At 43.6% G+C, this 26,247-nt stretch overlaps 2 protein-coding genes across 5 annotated transcripts; one reads left to right on the forward strand and one right to left on the reverse strand.

Moving 5' to 3' along the window:
• The first annotated feature begins 1,399 nt into the window (after positions 1 to 1,399).
• Positions 1,400 to 19,075, forward strand: ubap2a (ubiquitin associated protein 2a). Of its 4 annotated transcripts, XM_080462513.1 has the most exons (28): positions 1,400 to 1,568; positions 3,242 to 3,380; positions 3,669 to 3,746; positions 5,242 to 5,352; positions 7,461 to 7,623; positions 7,711 to 7,791; positions 7,880 to 7,943; positions 8,151 to 8,210; positions 8,626 to 8,723; positions 8,817 to 8,875; positions 8,971 to 9,041; positions 9,190 to 9,352; positions 9,456 to 9,726; positions 10,299 to 10,603; positions 10,803 to 11,029; positions 11,120 to 11,405; positions 11,988 to 12,027; positions 12,121 to 12,295; positions 12,523 to 12,574; positions 15,679 to 15,991; positions 16,119 to 16,210; positions 16,455 to 16,505; positions 16,612 to 16,705; positions 16,781 to 17,197; positions 17,290 to 17,394; positions 17,482 to 17,549; positions 17,636 to 17,827; positions 18,204 to 19,075. In XM_080462513.1, exons 2-28 carry the CDS (start codon positions 3,285 to 3,287, stop codon positions 18,297 to 18,299), a joined length of 3,828 nt encoding a protein of 1,275 aa, XP_080318639.1. In that variant the 5' UTR covers positions 1,400 to 1,568; positions 3,242 to 3,284; the 3' UTR covers positions 18,300 to 19,075. The 4 variants fall into 4 exon arrangements, with proteins under 4 accessions (XP_080318639.1, XP_080318641.1, XP_080318640.1 ...); XM_080462515.1 differs by lacking the exon at positions 8,151 to 8,210; XM_080462514.1 differs by lacking the exon at positions 8,151 to 8,210 and having other exon boundaries at positions 18,150 to 18,443.
• A 2,129-nt stretch (positions 19,076 to 21,204) lies between these two features.
• nop56 (NOP56 ribonucleoprotein homolog) lies at positions 21,205 to 25,942 on the reverse strand. The gene is made up of 12 exons (XM_080461229.1): positions 25,843 to 25,942; positions 25,067 to 25,156; positions 24,874 to 24,988; positions 24,481 to 24,645; positions 24,073 to 24,271; positions 23,733 to 23,920; positions 23,331 to 23,482; positions 23,041 to 23,141; positions 22,555 to 22,703; positions 22,225 to 22,346; positions 21,932 to 22,048; positions 21,205 to 21,699 (listed from the first exon to the last, which is right to left on the reverse strand). Exons 1-12 carry the CDS (start codon positions 25,843 to 25,845, stop codon positions 21,400 to 21,402), a joined length of 1,701 nt encoding a protein of 566 aa, XP_080317355.1. The 5' UTR covers positions 25,846 to 25,942; the 3' UTR covers positions 21,205 to 21,399.
• Between the last annotated feature and the right edge of the window lie 305 nt (positions 25,943 to 26,247).

The raw sequence follows: 26,247 nt of genomic DNA on the forward strand, positions 1-26,247 counted from the left end.
GCGGTTCTGCATTTGATGGGGGAAGATTTACTGGTTGGGACAGCCAGCAACAATCACAGAACTACTTTCTTCTTTTCGCCAGAAGTAAAACAAAGAAGCCAATCAAAATGGGACTTTAAGGTCATTCGATCTTCACTGAGATGATGTAAAGGAGACGCGTTAAGCTTGATAAATGCAGTGTTGTTATTCTGCTCTGATTAATCCAAAAGAAATGCGCTTTTTATTTCTCCCTCTTTTTTTTGGCTGCGTGATTTGACAGGCGTAACCTGCTGATATTCAAATTTACTTCATTTGTATTTATTTTTCTTGTCTTTGTCACTTTTCCTTTGTTGGTAAGGAGTGTTTATAACCGCTTCTTTTGAAGGATGTATCGGGAAAGTTTTTTTTTTTTTTTTTGCCAGTTTGAGTTTGTTCTTGTTGTTTTTGACCAGAACTCCTTTATCTGATAGTTCTCTCTCACTCTTGAACACTGCTCCCAAAGGAACAACTAAATCAAGATTTCTAAGCTTGAGTAATACCTAAAATGCATCAAATGTGCTCATTAGTAGGAGTCTGTAGTGACTGGGTTAAGACCCCTCAGGTTACTGGAACTCCTCCACAGGACTTTGGGGGGGGGGGGAGAGAATCTACAGTAGCTCTGTTTGATCTTCTCAGCCATCCGGCCAGACGGATTACAAGGAGAACTAATGAGGAATATTCAAACTCTACCCTGGAAATAAACGCTGCAGGCACGTACATTTGCTGTCACAGTTGTAGAACTTCCTGTACCCTCCTCCCCTTTTCTTTTTGTACCAAGGAATAAGAGATTCTGTGCTTTTCTTTGTTTGGTAGAGGCAGGGTAGGCATAGGTTACATTGTTGGCCTTCCTCGTGTCTTTCTGTGAAAGACTGCCACAGGCGATCATAGTTTTCCTTTTCTACATGGAACTTTTCTCCAGTTTTCATGAGTTTAATGACATGTAAAAAATAAAATGAAAATTCCCAACTACAACCACGAATTGAACAAAAAAACACCTTTAAAGTGTTTTATATATATATAGGTATATATATATATATATATATCAGTGTATGTGTAAAATACATGGGGATAATTGGATACCTTTTTATGTCTCAGAAAGTGTGTGGATTGAGCTGTCTATTTAGTGATGCCCTGTTTTTTTTATACACACCTCATGAATGTTTTTACAAATGACTGAATCTGATAATATTGTAAGATATTCACGGGGGGGGGGGGTATTAAATCTTTGAAAAGAGTCAATAAGACAAATAAAATGTATATTGATGTAACATGTCTTGTTTGTTGTTGGAATTATTTCTCACAGTGAAAGCCTCCACCGTCCGGATGAAGCTGCGTGCGCCTTTAATAAGCACGAGCTGTAAAAGAAACGTGTTGAGAGGGCATTGTAAATCCCATTTTAGCAGAGTGTATTTGGCAGTGATGGCGTGTAGTGTGTGTGTAAAGCTTCAGCTGTGACCTGGAGACTCGAGGGGAGCATCCATCCACCGCGGCAGCGCGCGTCACGTGACCACCCTGTCTGCTGCTGCTGACCGACTGAAGCGTGTTAGCAGGTAATAAAAACACACAATTCCTTACGTTTTCAAACTTTTACTTTGTTTATCTCGACACCTTCCAAACCCCCGCGATTGTTCGCGTTGTCGCGCAAGCAGTTGGTCGCGGGGCTCCTTTGTGTCGCTGCCTCGGATGTAGGATGTGTTTCGCAATTTTTTTTTCTTCTTCTGTTGTCTTGTTTCCCGGCGAGCAATGTCGGTATGGGATTGGGCTCCGCTCGCGAGGCCTCTCCTTCACATTTCAGACACCTTTTGTTGTTAGCGGGCTGTCCCGGGGTTCCTGTGTCGACGGCACGTCTGATGTAACCGGTGCCGTCGTTAAATAACGGCTCGGACCTTAAAATACCCGGTTAAGACTCCCGGCAAGGCTGTTGGCGGTGGACTGTGAGCAGATTGAGATTAGCATCGCTGCTAGCTGCGCTCCCTCCGCATCGATGTCAGTTAGCATGTCGGTGGCTAACTCCGGTCGGTGCTAGCCGAGGACAAAGGGGACCCGGAGTACACCTCCAGCAATAAAGTCGGTCAGTGTTGAGTTCGGGGCCGTGAGACTCTTGGTTTGTTTTCGGGAAATGTTAATGAGCGGTTGGTTGTTCCTGGGTGGCTGAAGGAACGAGTAACGGGCTAACATTAGCTTCAAAATAACGCTCCTCCAGTGCTACAATAATCTGTGACCTATAACCGGTCAGTCAGCTGGAACGAGGCTCAAGTGACCCTATATTGTGTGTGCGCATATTATTAAAATGCCCCCAATAAGTATAACGTTTGAGACGTGCAGACTCTGAATGATTGTTTTGTTATTGTTTATGTCTGAGCTTGTCCATACTTGACATTGCACTCTATTGGGGAGATTTGATTTATTGCTAATAACCGAGGACTATTGCTGCGGATCATCAGCCGTAATTTTTTATTGATTCTATTTATTTTTTGCGTTTTTTCTTTTATATGAAAAAGGTATCCTCGTCCTTGTGCATTATCTTTGTTCAGTCTTGCAGCCAATGGCCGCTTTGTACGTGCCAGCGTCACTCAGACACAGTAATCTGGATTGCTATTGTTCTCTGACATAACTCAAATGGGTCAGTGGGGATAGATCCAGTTATTTTAGTGATGGACACCATAGCCCAAACTGTCAGGCTCAAACTGAAGTACATGACTGATTGTGTGCATGTGTTTTCATACTTTTGCAGGTTCTGAAGGACATGCTGTGACAGATGTGGTTTTAATACTTGTTCATTTCATATGTGGTTGCAATGTCAGTGCAAAAGACTTGTTTATTGCCAGAAATAAATTCAGGGTTTTGCCTATGAAGTGTGAGGAAGCTGCCATTGCTTCGATACTGTCGAGCAAGTAGAGGGGATCTGGGGTGAGGGTGTGTAGTGTTTTTTCTTCTGCATGCACACATACCAAAGTACTGTTTGTAAGAGGACACTAAGTTGCATTCCCTCCTTGACCCAGATTTTTAGCGAAGCTGTTGCATCACTGAGCCAACTGTGTGTCTTACAGATTCATAAGGCCAGTATTCATCATTGTGCAATGAGGCTTAGCTGTGGTCACAACCCATATTTCTGCTATAAAACACCTAACTACTTATTTTCACTCTCAGAAGCCAAAGTCTTGGTTTACAGAGCTGCAGGTTGATGTCACTTCTTTTTTTTTTCTCTCTCTCTCTCTTGCAGATTTTTTCTATTTTGTACATACAGAGTTTTGTATATACTGTATATGATGAGCTCGCTGGGCAGCGACAAGGCCCGGGGCCCCCGGGAGAAAGCGCTGCCAGCTGTCACTCACACATCACAACCACAAAAACAGATACAGGTGAGCAACTCCAACCACATCTGCATGACAGGTGCTTCCTAAACCTGCACCCATCTCAACCCGAGACGTTTTTACTACAAAGGCCAAATTTCGTATTACTTGCTAACACAACCATCATACACACGTTAAGTAACTGTGGGTGGGAAAAACACGACACACATTTACAACTGGAGGCATCGACCAAGTGTAAATGCCTCTGTTATTGACTCAAGTTAACGACGTGTACCGATATTCTTTTTTTCGTGTTAACTTAAGGTTTGAAGTTGTCTTATTGTCTCTGTGTCGCAGGCTACTGCTGAACAGATCCGACTTGCCCAGGTGATCTATGACAAGAATGATTCTGACTTTGAGGATAAAGTTAACCAGGTAAGAAGCAGACAAATCGATCTAATCAACATTTATACCTATTCTATCAGACAGTGGGTCAGTGCGCAGGCAGGGTAAGTTTGAGGCATCCAAGGCTCATGGCTGCTTGTTTTGGACGAGCAAATTTTTTCAGTAATTCTAAAAGTTTGTTCCAGTTGTTTTTGTAACTCAGAATTCCAAGTTGTTCTTTGTTCGGGAGCAGAAGTTGCAAAAAAACTAAACAAAAAAACTTTTTGAGGATAAAATGCCACACGATTTGGACAGATTCAAGGACGTCCAGTTGAAATTACAATGTTACTGTTTGGATTATGCAGTACAAATATTGTTTTAGTATTGCTTTATAGCAGTTTTTTATGGTACGCGTTTACAGTGTTGTAGTTAACTGGATAGAGTGCAATGCTTTTCAAGTTATAAGACAACTGCAATGCAGCTAAAGACCCTTTTACCTGCGTTAACCAATACATTTTTTCCAGTTGCTTAGTTTTTGTTTCGTGAGGGACGGTTCAGCTTTTTAGTTGCCAGGACTCCATTTGGAGGAACATATTTAGTCCATACTCCTGAATAGGTTATTGATCCTTCTCTCTGCCAAGTGGTTGGCTGAACACATTAATGTAGCATAGGCAAATGCTAGGTACAAAATGTTATGTAAAAGAGGTGTCTGAGTTTGTACTTCATATATTCCAACTGTTTTCCTCTTGGGACACCCAAGACGTTTTTCATGTCCCTAGAATTTTATAGTCGAATTTGAAGCAGTTTCCCCTCTAATAAATGTTCTCCACAAAGTGTCAAAATCCTGATGTCAGCCTCCCGTTTATACAGTCTAGCATAATACAGTTTCTTAGCATGTTTCCACCGTCCAAAAGCACACGTGTTATTCAAAGTCTGAAAAATGAGCCATGAAGTCAGAATGTACCATCCAACAGGCACATGATTGTGGCATTAACTGACAAACTGCAGCAGCGACCGACAACAAAGTCCAGGCTTTGTTGAGGCTTAATCCGTCTGGGTTGATTCAGCGTGACTTCAGTCCAACAAAAAGAAACATAAAAGCCTTCTGATACTGATAAGCTGTTTGCACACTGTGTGACATGATTTTGGAGTCCACTTCTGTCTGATTGCAGAGAACACTCACCTCTTTTCAGAAAGATCATAGAACTGTTTTATTCTAAATCACTTACTACCGGATAATGTCAATATAGATTTATTCCATGTAAGAGTTGGCGTTCTAGGCTCAAAGGAGCCTTAAGGCATCAGGATAGATTTTGTGTCACTTTCTTTCAACCAAAAGATACAAAGGTATTTGTGAACACCTTGTTTCATCATGTTATGCTATTTCCGAAGACATAAAAGAGACCCCAGAACCTTTCAAATCAGTGTCACTATTCGGACGATCCAGACATGTTGCATTATTTCATAGCTGCATCACTGTCGCTTTAAAAGACCTAGTGCCGGTGACCCATGTACATGTCTAACATATGTCTTTTTACCCTTCCAGCTGATGGAAGTGACAGGGAAGAATCAGGACGAGTGCATGGTGGCACTCCATGACTGCAATGAGGATGTGAGCAGAGCCATCAATTTCCTTCTGGAAAGCACCTCGGACATGGTAAATGACAGCCTGTGTTATTTTATCCCACCAGTCGAATGTATAGACACATCAGAGACATAGCAGGACCTCAATTCAATTCAATTTTATTTGTAAAGCGCTAAATCACATCAACAAACATCTCAAAGCGCTCTAAGCGTCAATTAAGAGTGTCTTTTTTTTTCCTTGGGGAAATATGAATATGAGAAACTTAGATAGTGAAAGTGGCGGCAGCCAAACTGAAGAATATAAAAAAAAACATAAATGATTTCTAAGCTGTTATCTGTCATTTACAGCATCCATAATGCTGAACGGTATGCACTCTTCTATTTGATGAAAACAGCTTAAATGGTTAAAATCGCTAAAATGTCACATCGTCTAAAAAAAATAATAAAAAATGCAGGAAATGGAGTTTGAAACATCTAAAATCAGCTAAAAATTTAATGAAATGGGTACCATCCTAAATTGCAATTGAAACTTAAGTGCAGCATAAGACAGTTAATATTCATATATCAGAAATCGATATGAAACATTAAGAGCGGTCTTGGCCTCATTTTAAAAGTTAAACCTTTAATGACTCCAGTTAAATCTTATTAAATATTATTCTGATATTTTACTGCTCCACTCGTAGTCAACTTGAGCTGGACGTCCCTTCCATGCAGTGAAAGCAGCCGCTTGTTCCACCTTCATGTTTGTGCTGGCCGAAAGCAAAATATCAGTCATTGCACTCTATTTGAGGCAGCTGTTTTAATTAACCTTGTTATTTCTTTGCTGTCAAATATCCGCATGACTGGAAAATAGAGAGAAGTTGCAGACTTTGTAGACAGCTTCCAGGATGCATGTCCTTTTTAAAGGGCAACGAATCGAACTGAAAATAAATTTTGTTGCGTGTATTTATTTAATTTGTAGATGTGCAAAATGTTGTAGAGAACATTTAGAACTTGGTGACTCTCTTCAAGTTGAGTTTCAGTGTTTGTTCTTTAGCCTGTTGACTCCTGGCCTCTTGTAATATCAAGCCCTCTTGGCCTGCTATAAAGACATGCAATTGTACGTTGTTTTTTTAGTTTTTTTTTTACCCCCTCACTTCTGCACAAAAGTCAAATGAGGTCTGGCAAAGACTTGAGTGTTGTCACCAGTGCAAATGCACGTCCAGGCATTTCTGAGGCATACCAGCCGGCACAGATGGAGAGGGGAGGCTGTAGGCGAGGGCAACTGGCCAGAGAGCGACCCGTGCTGTCGTTTCATGGAAGTCCAAAAATAGGAAATAGCTGGTTTATCTCAGCAAGACTTTTACTATAATAGTAAACACGGGACTCTACTGTTTCACCTGCTCTTACTGTACTACTGTACACTTTTAAGGTTTAGAGTCTTGAACAAAAAATGGGTAAAGTTCTGCTACTTTATATATATATATATATATATATATATATATAATTTGTACAGTAAGACTTGGTGTAGCAGAGGAGAGTGGACTATTGTATAATCAACACACTAGTTTATTTTGTAAATATATTTTGTGTCTTGATCTCAATGTAGGCCATTTACAAACCCGCCTTATTCTATTTGTTTTTCTTATGTAACACATACGGAACCCTTCAGTACAGAAGTTGGTCAAAAATAGCTGCATGGAGGACTGTGTTTATGGTGTGTCGTTTCTTTTAAACCTCTTGAGCCAAATGCTGTAATCGCCTGATACCAGAAGAAAGAACAACTCCACACACTTGCATAACATTTTTCTTTTTACTCTTAAAGCTGATTTGATCGCTAGAACATTTTTTCAGTTATTGATGCTTGCTCGTTTTATTTTGAGCTGGGTGTATTCAAGGAAGCGTGGTGACAAACACATTTAAAACAAAATTTTACTGCAATAAGCCCATTAAGAATGCAGAGCTCCCTTTTCAACGGCCATTCTAGGGAGGTCTGGCCAAATTAAGTGCAACATGCATAGCCGTTCTCAGCCATCAACGTCTTTCAAGTAGTTGATGATCACCTTTTTGAGATTTCAATTGTTCAACAGATTCGACCTCTGGAAAGCTGGAAAGTCAGACTGTTTCTAGTTCAGAAATTCATTGTTTTACATTGACATTATTGTAAATTTTGAAATAATTGTGTCGTATCTTTACGCCTAGACCTCATGGGAAACGGTTGGGAAGAAGAAACCGCTGATAAAGGAAGGCCCGTCAGAAGGCAAAGAGAACAAGGAGAATAGGGAGAAGAAAGGAGAGAGGGAGGCGAGCAAGGCTCGTCCCCCTGCCAATCGCAAAGGCAAGGGGGCCAGCCGGAGCCGACAAGGTGAGGAGTCTTCACCTTCACATGAATTCCTATCCGGTTTACAGCCCGTTGTTCAGTTCCGATAGCGTCACGCTTTGACTCATACAGCCCGTCCGGAAGAAAACGGCGTGGAGGTGACACCAGTGGACAGAAGTTCGGATCGTGGCCGAAGGTTAAAAGGTGGCAGAGGTGAGCTGATGCCCAGTTTCTCACGGGATTCTCGGTACACTGAACCCTTGGGGTGTAGGTTGCTGACTGTTGTTTGGATGTAACACAGGAGCTGGAGTTCGAGGTCGGGGCAGAGCGCCAATAGGGAGCAGGTTCTCAGCCCAGGGCATGGGGTAAGTGTTGGGCACACATCCACAATACGTTTCAGGTTTCAGGATTCGGTTAATGTGTTTATATTTATGTAAGGAACGTTATTTTCAGTTTTCAAATGAATGCCAATGATGTTTTTCATAAATGGAACGAATAATATGCAACTTATTAATATGTCAGTCACATTTAACAGAATACATACTCAAGTTTCAACTAATATTTTTTTAAAGGAGGAGCCTGGGAGGAAACGGCAAGATATTGTTCTTTGGTTCCCTAGCAACTAAACAAAGGTGGTTGTATAAACACCATAAGTATGTTTTTGTAGTCTTACTGTGAATTTGTTTTCTAAATGATCATCTGCCTTACTTATTGAGATGGCAACCTCTTAAGAAATATATCCTTAAAATCTCTCCACATGCAGATAAGATAACAATTTACACATAAAACTTTGTCATAAAGACTTCAAGTGGTTTACTGGCCACTTACAGCGTAAAACCTAGTAAAATCTATGATGCAGGCTACAATGACTCGCTCTGACGGCATCTGCCAAAGGAAGCAGCCTGATAGACACTTACTGTGCAGCATAATAAAACATTAAGACTTGCCTAAAACTGTCAACACTTTGCCTGATCTCACTTAATGGCAGCTGCACTTTCCAGTAAATATCGGAATAACCGACTGCAGCTCTCTTTGAATCCTTATCAGGACTTTCAATCCTGCTGACTATACCTCAGAGACTGGAACAGGGACCACGCAGGCAGAAGTTTGGGACACGGTGACCAACAACAGCACAGATGGGACCGGTGAGTTATAGCGTGCACACATGCAGCTTACGTCTTGTTTACCTATTCAGTGGGAAACCTGAGTTTTGTCACTCATCACTGGTGGTTGTCTAGTTGCCTGGAGAAATACTCTGGAAGACTGGGCTCCCGAGGACTGGAGTGAGGATGTTAGTGTGAGTTGAAACGACAGCAAAAAAAGTCTTAGTCACAGTTATAAATGTTGTTGGTGCAGCAGTTGTGCCTCATTTGTCTTTCTGTGTTTCTGCAGCTCTCAGAGACCAAAGTGTTCACTTCCTCATGTGCACCTGCTGCTGAGAATCACATCACACCTGGACAAAGGTAGTAACCTCAATAAGGAAGAAGCAACTCTCATCTTTCTCATATTTCCAAATGTATTAATGAGCGCTGCAATCTTTTTTTTTTTTTTTTTTACAGTGTTGAAGTATTTTTTTTAATTGACATTTATTAACTATTGTTTCTTTGTTAGTCTGGACCTTGCGTCTCTGCTGCAGAAACCTGTGGTTGGAGGCAGAGAACCGCCTTCCTCCTCTTCCCCTCAGAGTCTGGTCTTCACCAACTCTCACCATCACCAGCAGTCGCCCCTCAGTCGCAATGCCACCAGTAGCACAAGCTATGCGCATGCTGCCCTGGTACAACCACTGCCCGTCTTTCCCTGAGCATGCGTTTCTTCATCTATTGCTTATGCAAAAGAAATGAAGCTTGACGAATCTCTTGTCTCTTTCTCTGTGTCAGTCATCAGTTCTGGGCGCTGGCTTTGGGGATTTGGGCCAAACCAAAAGGGCTCAGCCCAGCGCTGGAGCTCAGATACTGGAGCAGCTGAAGGGTCCTGGTTTGGGTCCACTGCCGTCATCCCAGGCTGCTCCTCCTGTCAGCACCCAAGGAAGTAACGCCTCCATTGGCAGACTGCCGGGCCTGGGAGCATCCGTACCTCCCCCCTCCTCTTCTAGCTGGGATATGAAGGCTTCAGAATCAAACACCACCTCACTGTCCTCGCAATTCAATCGTAAGTTTTTCACGCGACGTGTAATCTTCCTTGCATATGTGATGGAAAAATTATTATATCTAATTATATGTTCCTCTCTGTATCCTGCTGAAATGTTTTTTATTTTTGTCTGTTTCTCCAGCCTTATAACCTTATCTATGGTCAGCAGACATGTGTTCTTTTTGCTTTAGTTCAGCGGCCACCAGGACGGTGAGAGCGAGAAAGGTTCCTAACCCACAGGTGTGGGAACCGAATGATGGTTCTCACCCCTGTGTTGTTGACCTCTTCGTCCTGGCACGCTCCCCTCTCCGTCCCTTAAAAGGTCAGCTTGAAGATAGCACAGGTCACATGCCCTGAGCAGATTGACGTGTGGCGTCTGCATTGTGTATGTGTCTATTGAAGCTTCAGTAAATATTCCTGATGGAAGAACGCTGTTTCACAACTTTATTCCAAGAGCAGCTATAGAAGAAATCCACAACACAAATTTGTCCACAGAATTGTGGCTGTTTTCAGTATGTAAGCATGTGTATTTATAGGGTATATACATGAAGTCATTTATCATTTGTGTACCACCCATGTATTGGATTGTGCAGGTGAGTTTGGCCTGCAGCCAGAGCCTTCACTAGTGCTGAGCCAGCTGGTTCAGAGGCACGCCGGCCCCTCCTTGCCACTTGGTCGCCAGCCGAGTCCTCCATCGCAGCAGCAAGCACCCTCCGCGTCAGCCTCGCCTGCTCCCCCTCACGCCATCTCATCAGCACAGACGGGCCCAGTGATGGCTCCTGCTGGTGCAAAACCTCCTGCCCCCAGTGCAGGGCTGGACCCTCCGGGCAGCAACACACCGCAGCAACAACGGGCACAGCTGAAAGGCCAGAAACGAAGGATACCTCCGTCATCCAAGGTGAGGAACATACTGCTGCGACTACAACTCAAGATGTGTGTTTGAATACTTTAAGGTCATGATACGTGTCTGAAAGTTTAAGTCATCTTTGTTATTCATGTAGTGTGAAACATACATATTTTTTTCATGGTTGTTACTTCGGTTTTTTTCTGGTATGTTATTGGAACACCTGATGCTGAAGTTGAGTGTTTTCCTGCAGATCCCCTCTACCGCAGTAGAGATGCCAGGCTCGGCTGACGTCCCTGGGCTGAACCTCCAGTTTGGAGCTTTAGACTTTGGCTCGGAGTCGGCATTGCCGGAGTTTGGAGTTGTGGACAGTTGTGTGGGTGCCGCATCCAGGGAGTCGACGCCAGCCCCGGCGCCGGCACCACCTGCCCCAGGAACAGGAGCTCAGAGCCAAACGAGCCTGTATTCCAAACCGCTCAGGTATGTAACCGACATGATAATTAAAACAGTTTATCTTCTCTCAACTGACTTGATCGAACAAAAAACCGTCTTCCTTGTGGTGTGTTGCAGTGAGTCATTGGGCAGCCCTCTCTCCGTCGCGCTGCCTTCTCCTCTCTCCTCATCAGAGCCAGTATATCACACGTCCACGGGGGCTTTGTCCAGTCTCACTCCCTCATCCTTAGGGACAGCCAGCTCGACCAACCCCCCTCTCTCTTCTACAACAACCTCAACCACTTCCTCTTCTGTACCCTCCTCTTCTCCCTTCTCCACGGTGGGGGGAGGTTATGATGGGACCATGCCCCCTCATGCACGGCTGGGCTTCTCCCAGAGCAAAGATTCTACGGGGCCTGTGATGGTAGGTCAATTAATCCAACTTTATTTATGTAGCATGTTTAGTGCAGGTTGTTACATTAACTGGGCAGATGCTTCACAGGAAGATCTATACAGTAATAACAAGACAAAACAAAGAAAAGGCAAACAGAATGAAAATGATTCCGATAAAAGCACAAATCACATAAGTTATAATGTATATCAGCTAGATTAGTGGGTTTAACTAAAGATAAAAGGGTTAGGTGAACATTTCAACTGGTTTTGAATTAATGGTTTATGAGATGAGGATCATCGAAATTCAGTTAAAGGGGACCGAACCATCAGCTTATTGCCACATAGATTAACCCACATTTTCTGCTTCAGCTATAAACTTATTTTTTGTGTTTTTTCCGGTCAAAGCTCATTATCGTTCACAACAGGTAACCTGAGCTGTGAAAACATCATCAATTATTAAATGTCGTCGGTGACTCAGACTCTTACTTCCAAGAATAATAGCAAGCCCATGTTGTGCTCAACTGAAGTGTTGTCAACACTATTTGGCCATTGACCTGGTAATATTTTTTATGAATATGTGCTAACAGGGCTGTTTTTATTTCCTTCTATACAGAATGGTCTTAACGGTGTAAGGACCTCTGCAGCTCTCGACAGTGAGTTTCCCCAGCATCTGATTGTTTATTAAATTATTCACTCATTTTGTACGTCATCTTTGTCACTTATGAGACATCTCATCCTTCTCTCAGCCTCCTCAGCTTCCTCCACACCAAAGCCAGAGTCGCCGTCGATGTCCATAAGCACCAATGGCGCCTCAGCACCCTCGTCCCACCTAACCTCCTCCCTGCCTGCACACAGCTCCAGCACGCTTTCCAACTTGGCACAGGACCTGCCCTCAGCAAGTCCACTCAACTCACTCAACAGGTGACTCATACAATAGAGAAATGATCATTTCTAGAATTTGCCTTCTTTGTCCTAAACTCTGAATTGAACAGTGGAATCTCTTTTTGTCATTTACGTCTTACAACAAGCAATTTCTTTGAGTCCTTTTCTTTTTCTTTTTTTTTTCTAATGCGTCTAGGGACGTTTTAAAGTTGTAATGTCTCTTTACATCATTGCTGATGATAGGCTTTGGCTTCACTCTTTTGCAGCCACGCCAGCAGTCATTCTTCGGTTTCAGCTCTGGGCTCCGGTTCTCTCACTGTAAGTACCAGCTTGGTCTGCCACCAGCATGAGTACTTGTCCTGTTGTAATAATACATATGCAAGCAAGCTGCTCTGTGTAAAGCAAAGTACAGACACCTACACACCCATATACAAACTCGGTTAGACGCTCGATCAAGTGGCTGTGCACAGATAAAACAAGTGTGGAAACACCATCCCTGGGACGGTCAGCACCAGGAGCCAACATGGCTGCCACGACACAACCTCTGGGACCACCCCGACACGAGCAGGCAGAGGAACCCACACCACGGCTGCCCGGCTGTAATATTCGTCAGTCAAAGTGGGCAGGAGAGTGGTAGCTGGTCTGTGCTCCCAGTGGACCCAACTGAGAAAAGGAGATTTAATCAGAAAATAGTAAAGGCAAATATTAAGTCGCTATGGTGAGATAAAATGACTATACAACAATTGTTTAAAAAATCTGAAAATCAATAGTAAAAACTCACTTAACCCTACTGAAGTTAAAAACATACATGAAAATGGCATTAAAACATCGGTACGCTTACGGGAAATAAAGAATCTTGGTTAAAAGACTCATTATATGATATTTGAACCTGCTTTTGAAAATGTTGATGTCCTCTGTAACAAATCCTCTGGCAGGCTGTGACAGCCGACGACTGTAGCAGTGAAACGATGCCTCAGTTTTAGAATCTTTAAAAGGCCATAGGACCTCAAGGTCCTCAAATATTTTTGTAATATAAGCAGTTCTGAAAGATAAGAAGAAGATGTTCTTCATTTAAACATTTAAAAACCAGTCAGAGAACCTCAAAAATCAATGCAGGGAAGTTGAGCTAAGCTCTGTAAAAGCTGAGATGCTTTTTTGGAAAAGACCTGGAAGCAGGGCTTTACATTGATTAATAAGACTAGTGATAAGCGCAGGCATCAGCATCTCTGAGAGAAATGAACTGATCCCTGTAATGTTCTCGGGATGATAAAATCCTTTTTTTTTTTTTTTTTATTACATTCTTTATGTGAGGAATATAACTCAAAAATGACACCTATATTCTTAACTTGTTGCGATTGGTTCAATGATAATAACATTGATACCTTTGATAAACATTTCCCTCTGAGCCTCAGAACCAATGATTTTAAAGTTCTGCTTTGTCCTGGTTCAGCGCGAAGACATTTCCTGTTGTCCAATATTTAATGTCTAAAATCCAGTGTAAAGGAGCAACAATGAGTCTTCAGTCATCCACAGATGTGAGAATGTACATGTGTGTATCTTCAGCGCGGCTGTGAAACTTGAAACCGTCTATTCAGATTCAAAAGTAGGAGGGGGGGGAGACTTATAATGAAGACTTGAGGCCCACCACACTTCATTCCATGGATTCTTGAGGAACAAGTGTCTTTACTTTAAATAGTTGATCTGTGAGATAGGGATTGACCCCCTTCAGGACAGGACCAGAGAGGTCAGCCATGTGTCCCGGTCTGTTAGACAGAGCACAGCGATCTACTGTGTCAAAGGCTGAACTTCGTCCCAGTAGCACCAAGAAGCACCACTGGCTTGTTTATGTCCAAGGTACACCTGAAATCATTAACAATCTTTACCGAAGCAAGTCTCTCCGCTGTGATTCCTACATTCAGACCGATACGTCTTAAAAACTGCTTTGGCCTGTAATTACCAAGAACATGAGGATCCAAATGGTTCAGAAGAGGTTTGGTCACTGCAGTTTTAAAAGCAGGGAATGTGACTGTTTAAAGAGTAGCTTTTTAACCACGTTAATAGTTCCCTCCAAACAATCCGCACTGGAAAAACTGATGTCGGATGGACTTCTGAGAAAACCTGAGCAAGAGTCTCTGAGTAACCCGGGACTAAACTGTGTTTGATCAGATTAATAACAAGTGTTCAGATGTGTTGAGAACCGTACTCTGATTGGCTGAAATAAATGTGTCCAATGAAATCAGTCTGGCTTCTAAAGTGTTCTGAACTGTTCTCACAGAGAAAAACCGCTGAAGTATTATGAGATTTAGGATTCTTAAATTGACAAATTTGCAGAAAATTGACCTTCAGAATTATGTCTGTTGTGGTACTATTCTATTAAAATGGGGTTTCTGCCATGTCTTGGTGCCAAATTGGAAATGTAATTTTCCTCTTCTTCCAGCCATCCTGCAGTTTTTCCAGTTTTTGATTTCCTCATTTCTCCATGGCTTTGCCGGCTCAACCTGTAATATATTATTACATATTATATATGTAATGTATTACCTTTAATGGCTCTACTGAATCAAAAGAGGATTTTTAGTCTACTGATAAAATCAAAGGATGGAGGTGGATTTGTGACTTCTAGCCTAAGCTAGTATTTCCTGACTGTTTCCTGCTCAGTTGTTAGTCATCACACAGATCATAATTCAACCTGTAATCATAGTTTTAAAAAAAAGACCTGTGAATTACTGTTCAGCTACTTTGGTTCTTTAACTCTGGGAAGGAGTGCTTTTGACTTCTTTTAACGTCTTTGGATGATGATTCAAACACGGAAATGAAGTAGAAGTCTACCAGAAATCTATTCGGAGAGTGAGAAAATAAACTTCATCAATTGATGACAATTCATCCTGTTCTCATGTGCGTCGAATGTCTTGAGCACGTCAGTTGTTGGCCAGAAACTTAAGTCATTGAGAAGAGCTTAATATGAAGCTCCTCCAGCGGAGGGTGGTTCCCTCTGTGTGGTTCGGTTTTCTCAGCACAAATGAATCCTTGGAATGTGATTATAGCATTCTCATGGGAAAAAAATGCACAATGCATTGTTAAACTACTTTGTCATGGTAAAAAAAACAAAAAAAAAACTCTTAATGCCATCTTTGTTTATTCTGAAGTCTCTTGAGTCATCGCTGCAGGCGTTTGATACCTGAACAAAAGGCTTTTTGTTTGTATGTGAGTTTTAATTTTGTTTGGCGTCGTCACATGATAGATGAAAGAATCCCAAACTTAAGGAACAGTTTAGTCAAAGGGCTACAGGTGAAACTTTCTCTGAAGGCTCGTGGGTGCAGTACTTAGTGTTACCGTGTAAAACTCAACAGATAGCCTCGGTTCACATTTAAAATCTGGAACGATTTCCAGTCCAGCTTTAAAATCTTTGATTTCTCTCTCGTCAGTACACCAGTGGTGACAGCAGCAACGTGAGCTCTTTGGCGCCCTCGTCTGGCTACACGTCGTCTCAACCCACGCCCTCACAGCTCCATTCCACCCACAACAGCAGCAACAGTAGCAGCAGCATCAGCCACCTGGCCAACATGCCCGGCATGGGCAACAACATGAGCAGCACAGTGGGTGGCATCGTTGGCTCGAGTGGACTTCACTCTGCTGCCACAGTCGCCTCCAGCACAACGCTGGGACTTGGCTCCAATGGAGCCACTGCCACGTCCAACCTCTCTGCACCAAGGACCACACCCCTGCTCTCCTCCACCGGTACGAACCCAGAGATAGTTGGATGTGCGAGGGGTCACCTCCACTAATGCCAATGAGCTTCCGCTTCAGATTGCAGCGTATGTTGAATATCTGAAATTGATGTGCTGTTTTATTGTTGTGTGTGCAGGTAAAGGTCCCCCCAACCTGTCCCAGGGAGTGCCCCCCTTACTGCCCAACCAGTATATTATGGGTCCAGGTGGACTGCTGCCTGCATACCCCGTAAGTCAAACGAGCTCTGCCACCACTTCTTAATGAATTAACATCACCGTCACTTTCCAGCTGTGATGCCATCCAGGTCATGTTTCTTTATTGATTTTGCAAAAGATTAGATTCTCTTCATCACATTTAAAGCACATCAGAAAACATAGCTGCGTACAAGCTTTGATTTTCTTAGCATTCAGTGGCTGTTTGTAGTGTTTTCAACTATTCTGCAACTAAGCGACTTGTTGCTTGTGTCTCACAGCAGATCTATGGCTATGAGGACCTCCACATGCTCCAATCCAGACTGCCAATGGTAAGTTGGGTTCCTTGTCTTGCTGTGAATAGCGGCGCTCTGCGTCCGGGCCTGTAGGTTTTCTGTGAGGTGTGGATCTTCTCCTGATCCTCTTCTCTTCATTTAGCCCTCTTTGCAGGATTACTATGGAATCACATTCCCCGGCCCCACAGCGACTCTCTCTGGCAGAGACGGGAGCCTCGCCAACAACCCTTACTCAGGTAGAGCACTCCACCCGTAGCAGGACCGTCTACGGTCCGGTGAACGTTGTCACATGGTCCCATTCTGTTTGTCAGGTGAAGTCACAAAGTTTGGCAGGAACGACTCCACCTCCCCGGCACCTCCGACGAGCCTCGCGGCCCCGCAGCCTCCCCAAGCTCAGAGCCAAGGTCAGAACCAGGCCCAGCCTCAGCCTCCTCAGGCCCAGCCTCAGCCCCAGGGCCAGCCGCAGCACCACAGCAGTCAGCAGGCCTTTCTGCCTCCAGGCTACAGCTACACAGGCCTGCCTTACTACCCCGGAGTGCCCGGCGCTGTACCCAGTGCTGCCGCCTTCCAGTACGGCCCCACTATGTTCGTTCCTCCTGGAGGCCCGGGACCGGCTTCGGCCAAACAACATAGCATGAGCTTGGGTCTGGGAAACCCCTCGGCGAGCCCTTTCCAGCAGCAGACGCAGCAGCAGCCCAGCGGTTACGGCCAGCACACCTTCAGCTCAGGTTTGTGACGAGGGCTACAAAAACAGAGGTCCTGTCGCTGGAGAGCCGGCGTTCAGTGTTTCATTCCTGAAAGTTCATTTTTTTGCTTCCAGGGTACGAGGAGCTGACAGCAGGGCCAGCAGGAGTAGAATACAGTAAAGGGTACAACTCCTCATCACAGGCACAAGCCAAATCTGCTGCTGCTGGGCCTGGGAAGGGTAAGAAAAGCTGTCTCTTCAATCTGAAATTTGCTTTGTGATTATGGTTCCGATTGCAAAGAGTAAATGTTGGTCTCCTTCTGCCAGTTGTCTCTGTGACGTCCAGTAACTCCGGTGTGCCAGACATCAGTGGAAGTGTTTACAATAAGACCCAGGTGAGGCCCCGATATCTCCAGCTCCTGATCACTCTGTTCTCCTGTTCTTCGCTTCGGAACTGTACTGACGATGTCCTCCAAATCAGTCTTTTGATAAGCAGGGTTTCCATGCGGGGACCCCGCCTCCCTTCAGCCTACCATCAGCGCTGGGAGGTCCAGGGCCTCTGAATCCTGGAGCAGCTCCTGGAGGCTATGCACCTGCTCCATTTCTCCACATCCTGCCTCACCAGCAACCACATTCACAGCTGCTGCACCACCATCTAGCTCAGGATGGACAGGTAATGCACTCCGCTCTCCAAGTCTGTCCAGAAAATACACCAGCCTGAAACCAGTGATATGGCAGGAAGGATCCATGCATTCATTGTTGTTAGAAATCAATTCTGACTCTGCCATCTGAATGTGGCTGCAGAAATCATGACTCGTCAGACCAGGCAATGTTTTTGTCTGTACAAGCTGCAGCTTCAGTTTCCTCTTCTCAGCTAAAGTCAGAGATGCATGTTCCGCATACTTTTGGTTGTAACGCGTTATTTGGGTTACATTTTATCCTCTGTAATCACTTGTGAAACACTGAGTTGTATTTCATTGTCTTAACAATTATAGAAACACCGGTCGATTTTTGTTACTGACTCGTCGATTGGTCGGCTGTCTCTTCAGGGTGGCCCGAGCCAGCGCGGCCAGTCCAGCAGCCTGCAGCAGAAGAGCCAAGTCAACAAGTCGAGCTACGGCAGCTCCCCTTACTGGGCCAACTGAGACGGCTGCGTCATTGATGTTTTTGTGTGTGTGCGGACGGGCGTGTGTGTGTGTGTGCATGGACGGATACCAACACACAGCACCACACCAGTGGATCGGTCAGACGAGATCACAGAGGGACAAAAAAAAAAAAAAAATCAATTTTTCAACACAAGCTAAAACACACACTACCACCCCCTTCCTCTTTGCTCTGTATATCCCCCCCCCCCCCCCCCCCCCTTTTCAAATTTATGGCTGTTGTATGTAAAATATATTTATGTATGTATTTATACAGTATATATGTATTGGTAGGACATAAAATGTGGTTTTCTGCATTTTGTTTTTATTTTGAAGGACATTTTTATTTCAAAAAAAAAAAAATGTGGAAAGATGAGAATGCTAAATCATGGAGATGAAGGTGGTGAATATACTTGAACACAAGCATCTTGTGATGTGGATTATTTTTTTTTTTTTGTATGCATACATGAACTGAGAATGGTGTACATAGACGATACACATCATTTTCACGGCAAAGGCCTTTTTTTTTTTTTTTTTATTTTACAAGAAATACGTTTTTTGTAACTTCAGTCTCCCACATCTGTGAATCTTTATATTGAGGGTGACTTGAGTTGATAGCTTGACTTTTTTTCTTTTCACCCCCATTTTCCCCTCCATCCGTCTCTCTCTCATTCCTCAACTCTAATTAGTTGGTTGGTTCAACCGGCCAGGCCTTGGATTTGATGTCATTTTAACATTGGTTTAATCCTTGTTGTCCAAATTAAAAGTTATGAACTGTTTGTAAGGATCCGGCATTAGTGTTTCTGTACCGCGTTGCTTCATCTTGGATTTCAGACCCCCAGTTTTAAACCAGCCATGGTTCTTAAAGTAAATAGTGGACAAAAAGACATACTGAAGGCATTAATACTATATATTTGTATGGAAATCAGCACTTATTTTTACTGTTTCAATTACATAATTTTACACCCAACAGATTACTTTTAACTTCTTTTTTAAATTAACGTTGTACTGAATAGCAGCGGTTTACTTATTTGCTTCCGTGCGCCCAGTATAAGTTAAGTTTCTTATTCCTGCTACTCTGCCCAAGTGTGTCCCTGAGGACTGATCGACAATGACATTGGGTCAACTGCACATGGGACTGCTTCGAGGAGCGAGTCTCCTCTCATTGTTTTTGTAAGACTGAAAGGTTTTAGTTTGATATCACAACACAAAGAAACCTTAAAAATAAAAAAAGCAGTAGTACCAGAAGAGATTCTGGTATTCCTGAAATAATTAGTAAAAGAATCAAAAGTAACATACAGTCAGAAAATAGTTTAGAAAATAAGTAAGGTGGTATAGAACCTAAATAAACATGACTGTAAGCTTTCAGTAAAGTGTTAAAATGTGAAGTTATTGCAGTGATTTGTTTGAGTATTGTTGCAATACAATCTCGCCGGGACAGGACACTAAATAATGGATAAAACCACCTTATTGCATGGAAAAAATAGTGAGTCATCATTTGAATAGTTTCCCTTTTTCAGGAAAAATAGTAAGAGGAACTAGTAACTAAAACATGTACTTTCAATAGTTTAGAACAGAATAAACTGAAACAGAAAGGAAACTTCACAGCAAACAAGACAAAACACAAAGTGCTGCTGATGTCAAACCTGGTATTTTTATACGGACATCTAAATGTATTGCTATTTATGTGTCATGTCACCATACAAGTGGTTATCTGTCCTTTTAATGGAGGAAATCTGTACTTTTCATAACTTTAGACACTTAAAACACAAGTTGGCAAGGAGCTGTCTTAATGGCTCGTCTTAACCTTTGAATGACGGCTTTGTGCTCAGCACTGCCCCCTAGAGTGAGAGGAGGTACCACACGTGATTCAATCTGAAGAAAATTTGGCAAATTTCGCATTTAGTTTGCGTTGCACACGCTAGATTTATCAGTAAAGAAATCAACTGATCAAATCCCTTCACTTACACCAGTCGGTAACATCGTAACAGACTTCAGATCAAGCGCCTCAGCCAGAGAGAAGCTTCATCAAATCCAACAACAGAGGGGACAAAATAAAAAACTCTGTGAAACTTATCAAAAAGCTACTAACACGTTGGAACAGCACATATGAAATCCTGAAGGATGAGAAGTTTGATTTTTCAACTTTACTGACTGCATATTTTAAATATATCAAACATATTTTGATATAAAATACCAAAACGTAAGATTGAATATACTACGCCACTGAATCACTGTCATTTCGGTCTCTCAACCAGGCTTCCTGCAATGATTTATAAGATCCAGCAGGTGTCAGTATTGAGGCGCACAGCGATACAGGACTGACTCAGTATCGATGGCTTGGGTAATGTGTCGCAACGCTTCACGAGGCCTCATCGACCATCGATCACTTGCAAATCAGCATTGCCAAGCATCTTATTTGCATACAGAAAGCTTGTTTTTATTAGTCTTGACACTTGCATGATGCAACACCTGTGACTTCCAACCAGATCTGTGAAATTGCTTCAGTGCCTTAAGTTACTTTCCATTTCAACCCTACTGAAAATCTTTTTTGATGCAACACCATACTACATAGGAAACTGAATTTTCCACGGGTGTTTCAGTCTAACATTACAGCCACCATTGCTTCGTCTGAAATCTAAAATGTATCCCTATTCAACAAACATGGATACTGTATCTTGTTCTCGTCTATGCTGTAAAGGTTACTTATAGAGGCGTGTGTGGCAGCTTCTCAGGCTGCCCTCATCTATAGTGAGGGTGAAAATACTCAATACACAAGCAGCTAGCCACGGTGACCACCTGAGTATTGGTAAGTCATCTGCCTTCAGCAGCCTGAGCTACACCAGACCAGTGATGCTACGACAGAGTAAAGAACCCATTTCCCCCCCAAAAGACAAGCTGTTCTTCACAAGGTTGGTTTAATTTATTTACACAAGTACAGGTAAAATCATAAATGCAAAGGCACAATTCTACGTGTTTGCCATCTATCCTGCCGAGAGGCTGCAAAAGAAAAAAAAGGTTTGACAGACTAATGGAAGAAAAGTATAAAATGGAACAAAAACTGTACAAAAATATAGGTTACATCTCTGTCCATAGTTTGTCTTCAGTCGGCACTTTTCTTCTTTTTTTTCTTTTTCTCAGTCACAGGTGTTTCAGGGCTCTCCTCTGCGGGCTCGGCCTCCACAGTCTTTATTTTCTTTTTCTTCTTGCTTGGTGTTTCCGTTTCTTCTTCCTTGATGTTGGGGGCTTCTTCGGTCTCTGCTTTTCGTTTCTTTTTCTTCTTGCCCGGAGTTTCCCCGGCCCCGTTTTCTGCAGCAGGTTCTTCTGCCACAGTCTCCTCCGCTTCTCTCTTCTTTTTCTTCTTCACCACTGGGGTGTTGACTTCCTCATTCTCCACCTTCACCTAGACAAAAGAAAACATGATTAAAGAGGGCAATGCCTCGCTGTGGAGCTCCATTATGAAACTTTGGAAAGGAAGTGTGCGACTCTCTTCAGTGATCAGATCCATTGTTTTGGACCAGCCAATGGTTCGGAGTCGACATCAATGTTGCATGTCGTACACTGAGGTGGGACCACAACGTGGGTCAAACCTCAAATCAAAACATGCAGCAGTCGCATACAGAAACCAACCGTACCTCAACTTCGCCATTTGTGTCCCCGTTCTCCTCAAGCTCTTTCTGCTTCTCACGCTTCTTGCGTTTCTTCTCTTTCTTCTCCAGTTTGCGTTTGACCTCAGCCACAACGTCAGTAGCCTAGGACGGAACGACACCGCAGGTTTAATCAAAATCGCAATTATCACAAGAAAGAAAAAGGTGCTTCTGCGTCAGGCTCATTAAATCAGTAAAACCCTCACCGTGATGTCAGGGAAAATGATGTCATCATTCACAGTGTAAACATGCTTTCACACCAAACCCGTCCAGTTTCTCACCTCTTTGACAGCTTCTTTCATGACATCCACATTCTTGCGCGGCAGCTCGCCCGTCTCATAGAAAGACAGTCGCTCCTCCACCTGCCCGCGAAGCTTGTCCCCGTAAACACTGGTGGGAACCTCTGAGGAGAAAACCACAGGACCGATCAGCGAGATGCCAGCGGAGCCTCACAGCGGGCTAACCCCGCCCGTTATGTTTGCTCAGGAGATTACAGTTTCAACATCAACCCGAGGGATGAATGCTGTTGACGAAAAATATCAACATCATGGCAATAGTAAAAGCCAATCCAGACAGGAAGTGGCTCCACAGCACTGCTTTCCGTCACTCACCAGAGAAGCAGTCGATACGCGAGGCGATGGTGCACTTGTTGGCAAGGTATCTGGAGATGCGGCCTTTATTCTTGGTTGCGGCTCGTCCGATAAATGTTGAGTGGAAGATGAGGCCATATTTGGGCGTGTTTCCACGAGTTTTAAGGGCTCTGGAGAAATAGTTGCATTCACATTTCAGACACTGTACTAACAGTCGGTAGTGGGCTATTAAGAGCAGTAAGGAACTGAAACCACTGAGGTCTACAAGTTTCTAATGCAACTCCTTCAAACAAAGTCAGCATCTAAAATAAAAGAATGTGAAACATAGCCTGGTATTCTACCTCTGTACTGTGAGTGGATGCTCAGACTGTGGGGGTGCTTTAGAACAAGAGGGGGAATCAGTCCAGAGGAGACGTTGTCTCCTCCAGTCACTGCTCTCTGCTCCAGCCCAGCCCTGCCATCACTGCAACCACTAGTTTCCCCAGCAGGGAGGGGGCGCCCCAGTACCTGAACAGGGCCTTCTCTGCTCCCAGGATCTGAACGGTGGACGCCGGGTACTTGGCCAGGTTGGTCAGACTGCCAGCATGGGAGATGAGACGTGCGCCGACCTACAGGTGAGAAGGCGGCGTTAATCTCACTGCCATACACAACTGGAAGAGTCGGGGGGCAAAATTTTCAGAAGACCATCAGCACCGGATATATTATTCAGCACAAATGTTCAGAGGATTGACAGATTTTGGTATAACATCATTGGTCCCATTTGTAATGCCACTGTTAAAAATGAAGATTTCACTCACCACTTCTCCAATCAAAGCCGCCAGGTTAGGGGCGACCTGCGACATTCTTGAACGCAGATACTCCTGCAGCCCCAGACGATATTCAGCCAGAGACACGACGCGAGTGGAGAACCTCTCTATGTTGATCAGGTCAATGGGAGAGATATCCATACCTGAAAGAAACAACAGGTACTTGGTTAAGAGATCCTACATCTTCTATGTTCTTAGGTGTGTACAGTGAGTTTGTTTCTCCCGACAGGATCCGCAGCGAGGAATTTGTGCCTTCACTCCAGGTTTATGAGAGAGCTGCTTTACCCCCCTGTGTTAGACACCAAGGACAATTATCGGTCCAGGGTGGGCAAAAAAGGGGTTGAGGTAAAACGAAGAGGAAAAAAGTGCCCAGGTAGGTTGTGTCTTGCTGACCCATAGAGGAACGAGACGCATCCAGGATGGCCTGCGCCTTGGCACTGTCCATCACCACCTCCTCCAGGCTTTCCAGACTCTCCTCTGACAGCTCCTTCCGGTTTCCAATGAGCTGCGCCAGGCGGCAATACATCGAGTTGTCAGACACAATTTTGATCAGCTCCGGAAAGTGGTAGCCATACCATTCACTGTAAACAAAAACAACAAGTGTGACACATGTGCGCACATAGCATGATGACAATGTCAACATGCAACAAGTACATTGATCACCAAACAAGTAAAATTTTGTTTGTGGTATTGTGCCAGCAGAAACAATCTGATATCATAAAGAGGACCTTACCGAACACGCATGGAGAAGGTGTTGATGTCCTTGTCCAGCTGATCCAACAGGGCAATGGACTGGATTATCATATTGTCCGCCCTGTTGACGTTGAACTTTACTTTGGCTCTGGAGTAGCTGTGGCCAAGACCCAGCTGCGCTTTGGACGCAGCCAGGCCCGTCAGGCCCTTCACCAGTGAGTGGAAGTGTAGACGCAGACCTAGCAGGAAGCAAAAAAAAAATTTTTATTTAAAAAAAACTACTTCTGGGGTGTCCCATTATTAAATAGACAAAAACACGGCTGTTCAGATTTTCAGTATGAACCTTCACGAGTGTCAGGAAAACATATCGCATCATGACAGGCCACCCTACGTAGGATATACCAACTTCAAAATCCAAAACCCAATCACAGAATAATGTGGTCCTCACCTCTGGTAACCTCAGCCACCACACCACCAGTCTGGATTGAAACGTCAAACTCTTCCTGTAAAGCAGCGCCGACCTTAGAGTCGGAAACTCCCAACACGGCTTTCTTTTTCCCAGAGCGAGGCAGGTTGGTTTCCAGAAACAACTTTAAGTCAGCATGAACCACACCTGCAAAGCAAAGGAAATGTTAGTCAAGTAGACACCACTGATGTGGGGTTCCTCCACTTAAAAGAACATTTCAGGCTATCCTCAGATGTTCAGGGTTTACATAAAGATGTCAACACAGAAATTCAGTGGATTGACAGATTTTAAAACATCATTACAACTGAGGACAACCACACAATTAAAAGTTAAAAAAAAAAAAAAGAAAAATCTGTAAATTGAAGCATATCTTGCCTTCGGAGATGGCATTCATGTTCTCCAGAGCACCCTGGGCCGACTTGAACGGGAAGAAAGCTGCCAGGCTCACCATGCTGTTAAACTTCCCTACGTTCAGCACACTGGCCTCAACCTGAAAGACATTTTTGGGGAAAGTGTCAATTCTCCTCCAATGATGGTACAGATTCATGAGTAAAGTCAGATAGCCCACCTGAGGCAGCAGCATGCCAATCTCCTCCACCTCTTTGACTGCAAACAGGGCATAGCCCGCAGCATGCTCGAACAGCACGTGCAACACCACCTGGAGGACACAAAACACACTAGAACGGGGAATAGAATCATACGTTTAACAGATTTGACATAAATTTGAGTATTAAAACCCGTCTGGGGAAGAACAGGTTTGTAGATACACACTGGTAACGTGTTGCTTCTCTAAAGTCTGAATCAAATCTGCTCGCACGTGGTGACCAGTAGAGACCCAACCCTATCTTTCGGAAAGCCACAAAATTCTTCATCACGGTTGTGCGTTTCTTACTTTAAAGCACATGTTGCTCAAAATGAGCCATTTTAACCCAGTAATCATATGGACGTTTAAAATATTAACACGTGATGGCAGTAGTCCGAGCCCACGTGTTAACTGGGGCCCACACGGAGTGGACCGTAAAGCTAACTTGTGCTAACTGAAAAAAGGCGATGTAATCGGGACATCTGCTAAAATTGCCATCTTCTGCTTTTAAATCTATGGCTGCGACCACAGCTGCTCGTGCTCCCAGTCCGAAGGGTTACATGAAATGACATGATTATTTTCTGCTCTATGTTAGCCGCTAATGCTAACTCGCGCCAGTGGACAGGCCTTAACTTTTAGTAAGAGTAAACGGACGGAATACTACTCTTACAAGAATTGTTCTCAAAACAGCATTCTGTCGTATAACATAAAAAAGAACGCTGGTAGCCAATCAAAAAACCGAAAGTGCACATTTTTCTCACCATGATTCGAAAATCTGCACAGCTACACGCAGCGCGTGTGCTCTGCTGCTGCTGCTCCTGAGGAAAGACACAAGGTACGACTCGTGTCGTTTCAAGCAACTGCGACAGCGCTCCAAATCCCGCGATACCTGCTAACACCGCACCATTCCCGCGAGATCTGCTCACACCGCTCAAATCCCGCGAGATCTGACGTCTGAGCCATGAACTCATAAAAGGGGGCCCTGCAACCTTAATGTCCAAAAGAACCAATTTTATTTTATTTTACACCAACTCAAATTTATCTGGAGTCACAAAACACGTTTAGATAGATAGATAGATAGATAGATAGATAGATAGATAGATAGATAGATAGACAGAGAGATAGAGAGAGAGAGAGAGAGAGAGAGATAGAGAGATAGATAGATA

This window comes from Lipophrys pholis (assembly GCF_963383615.2).
Source record: "Lipophrys pholis genome assembly, chromosome: 4".
In the NCBI taxonomy this organism is placed as follows: Eukaryota; Metazoa; Chordata; class Actinopteri; order Blenniiformes; family Blenniidae; genus Lipophrys; species Lipophrys pholis.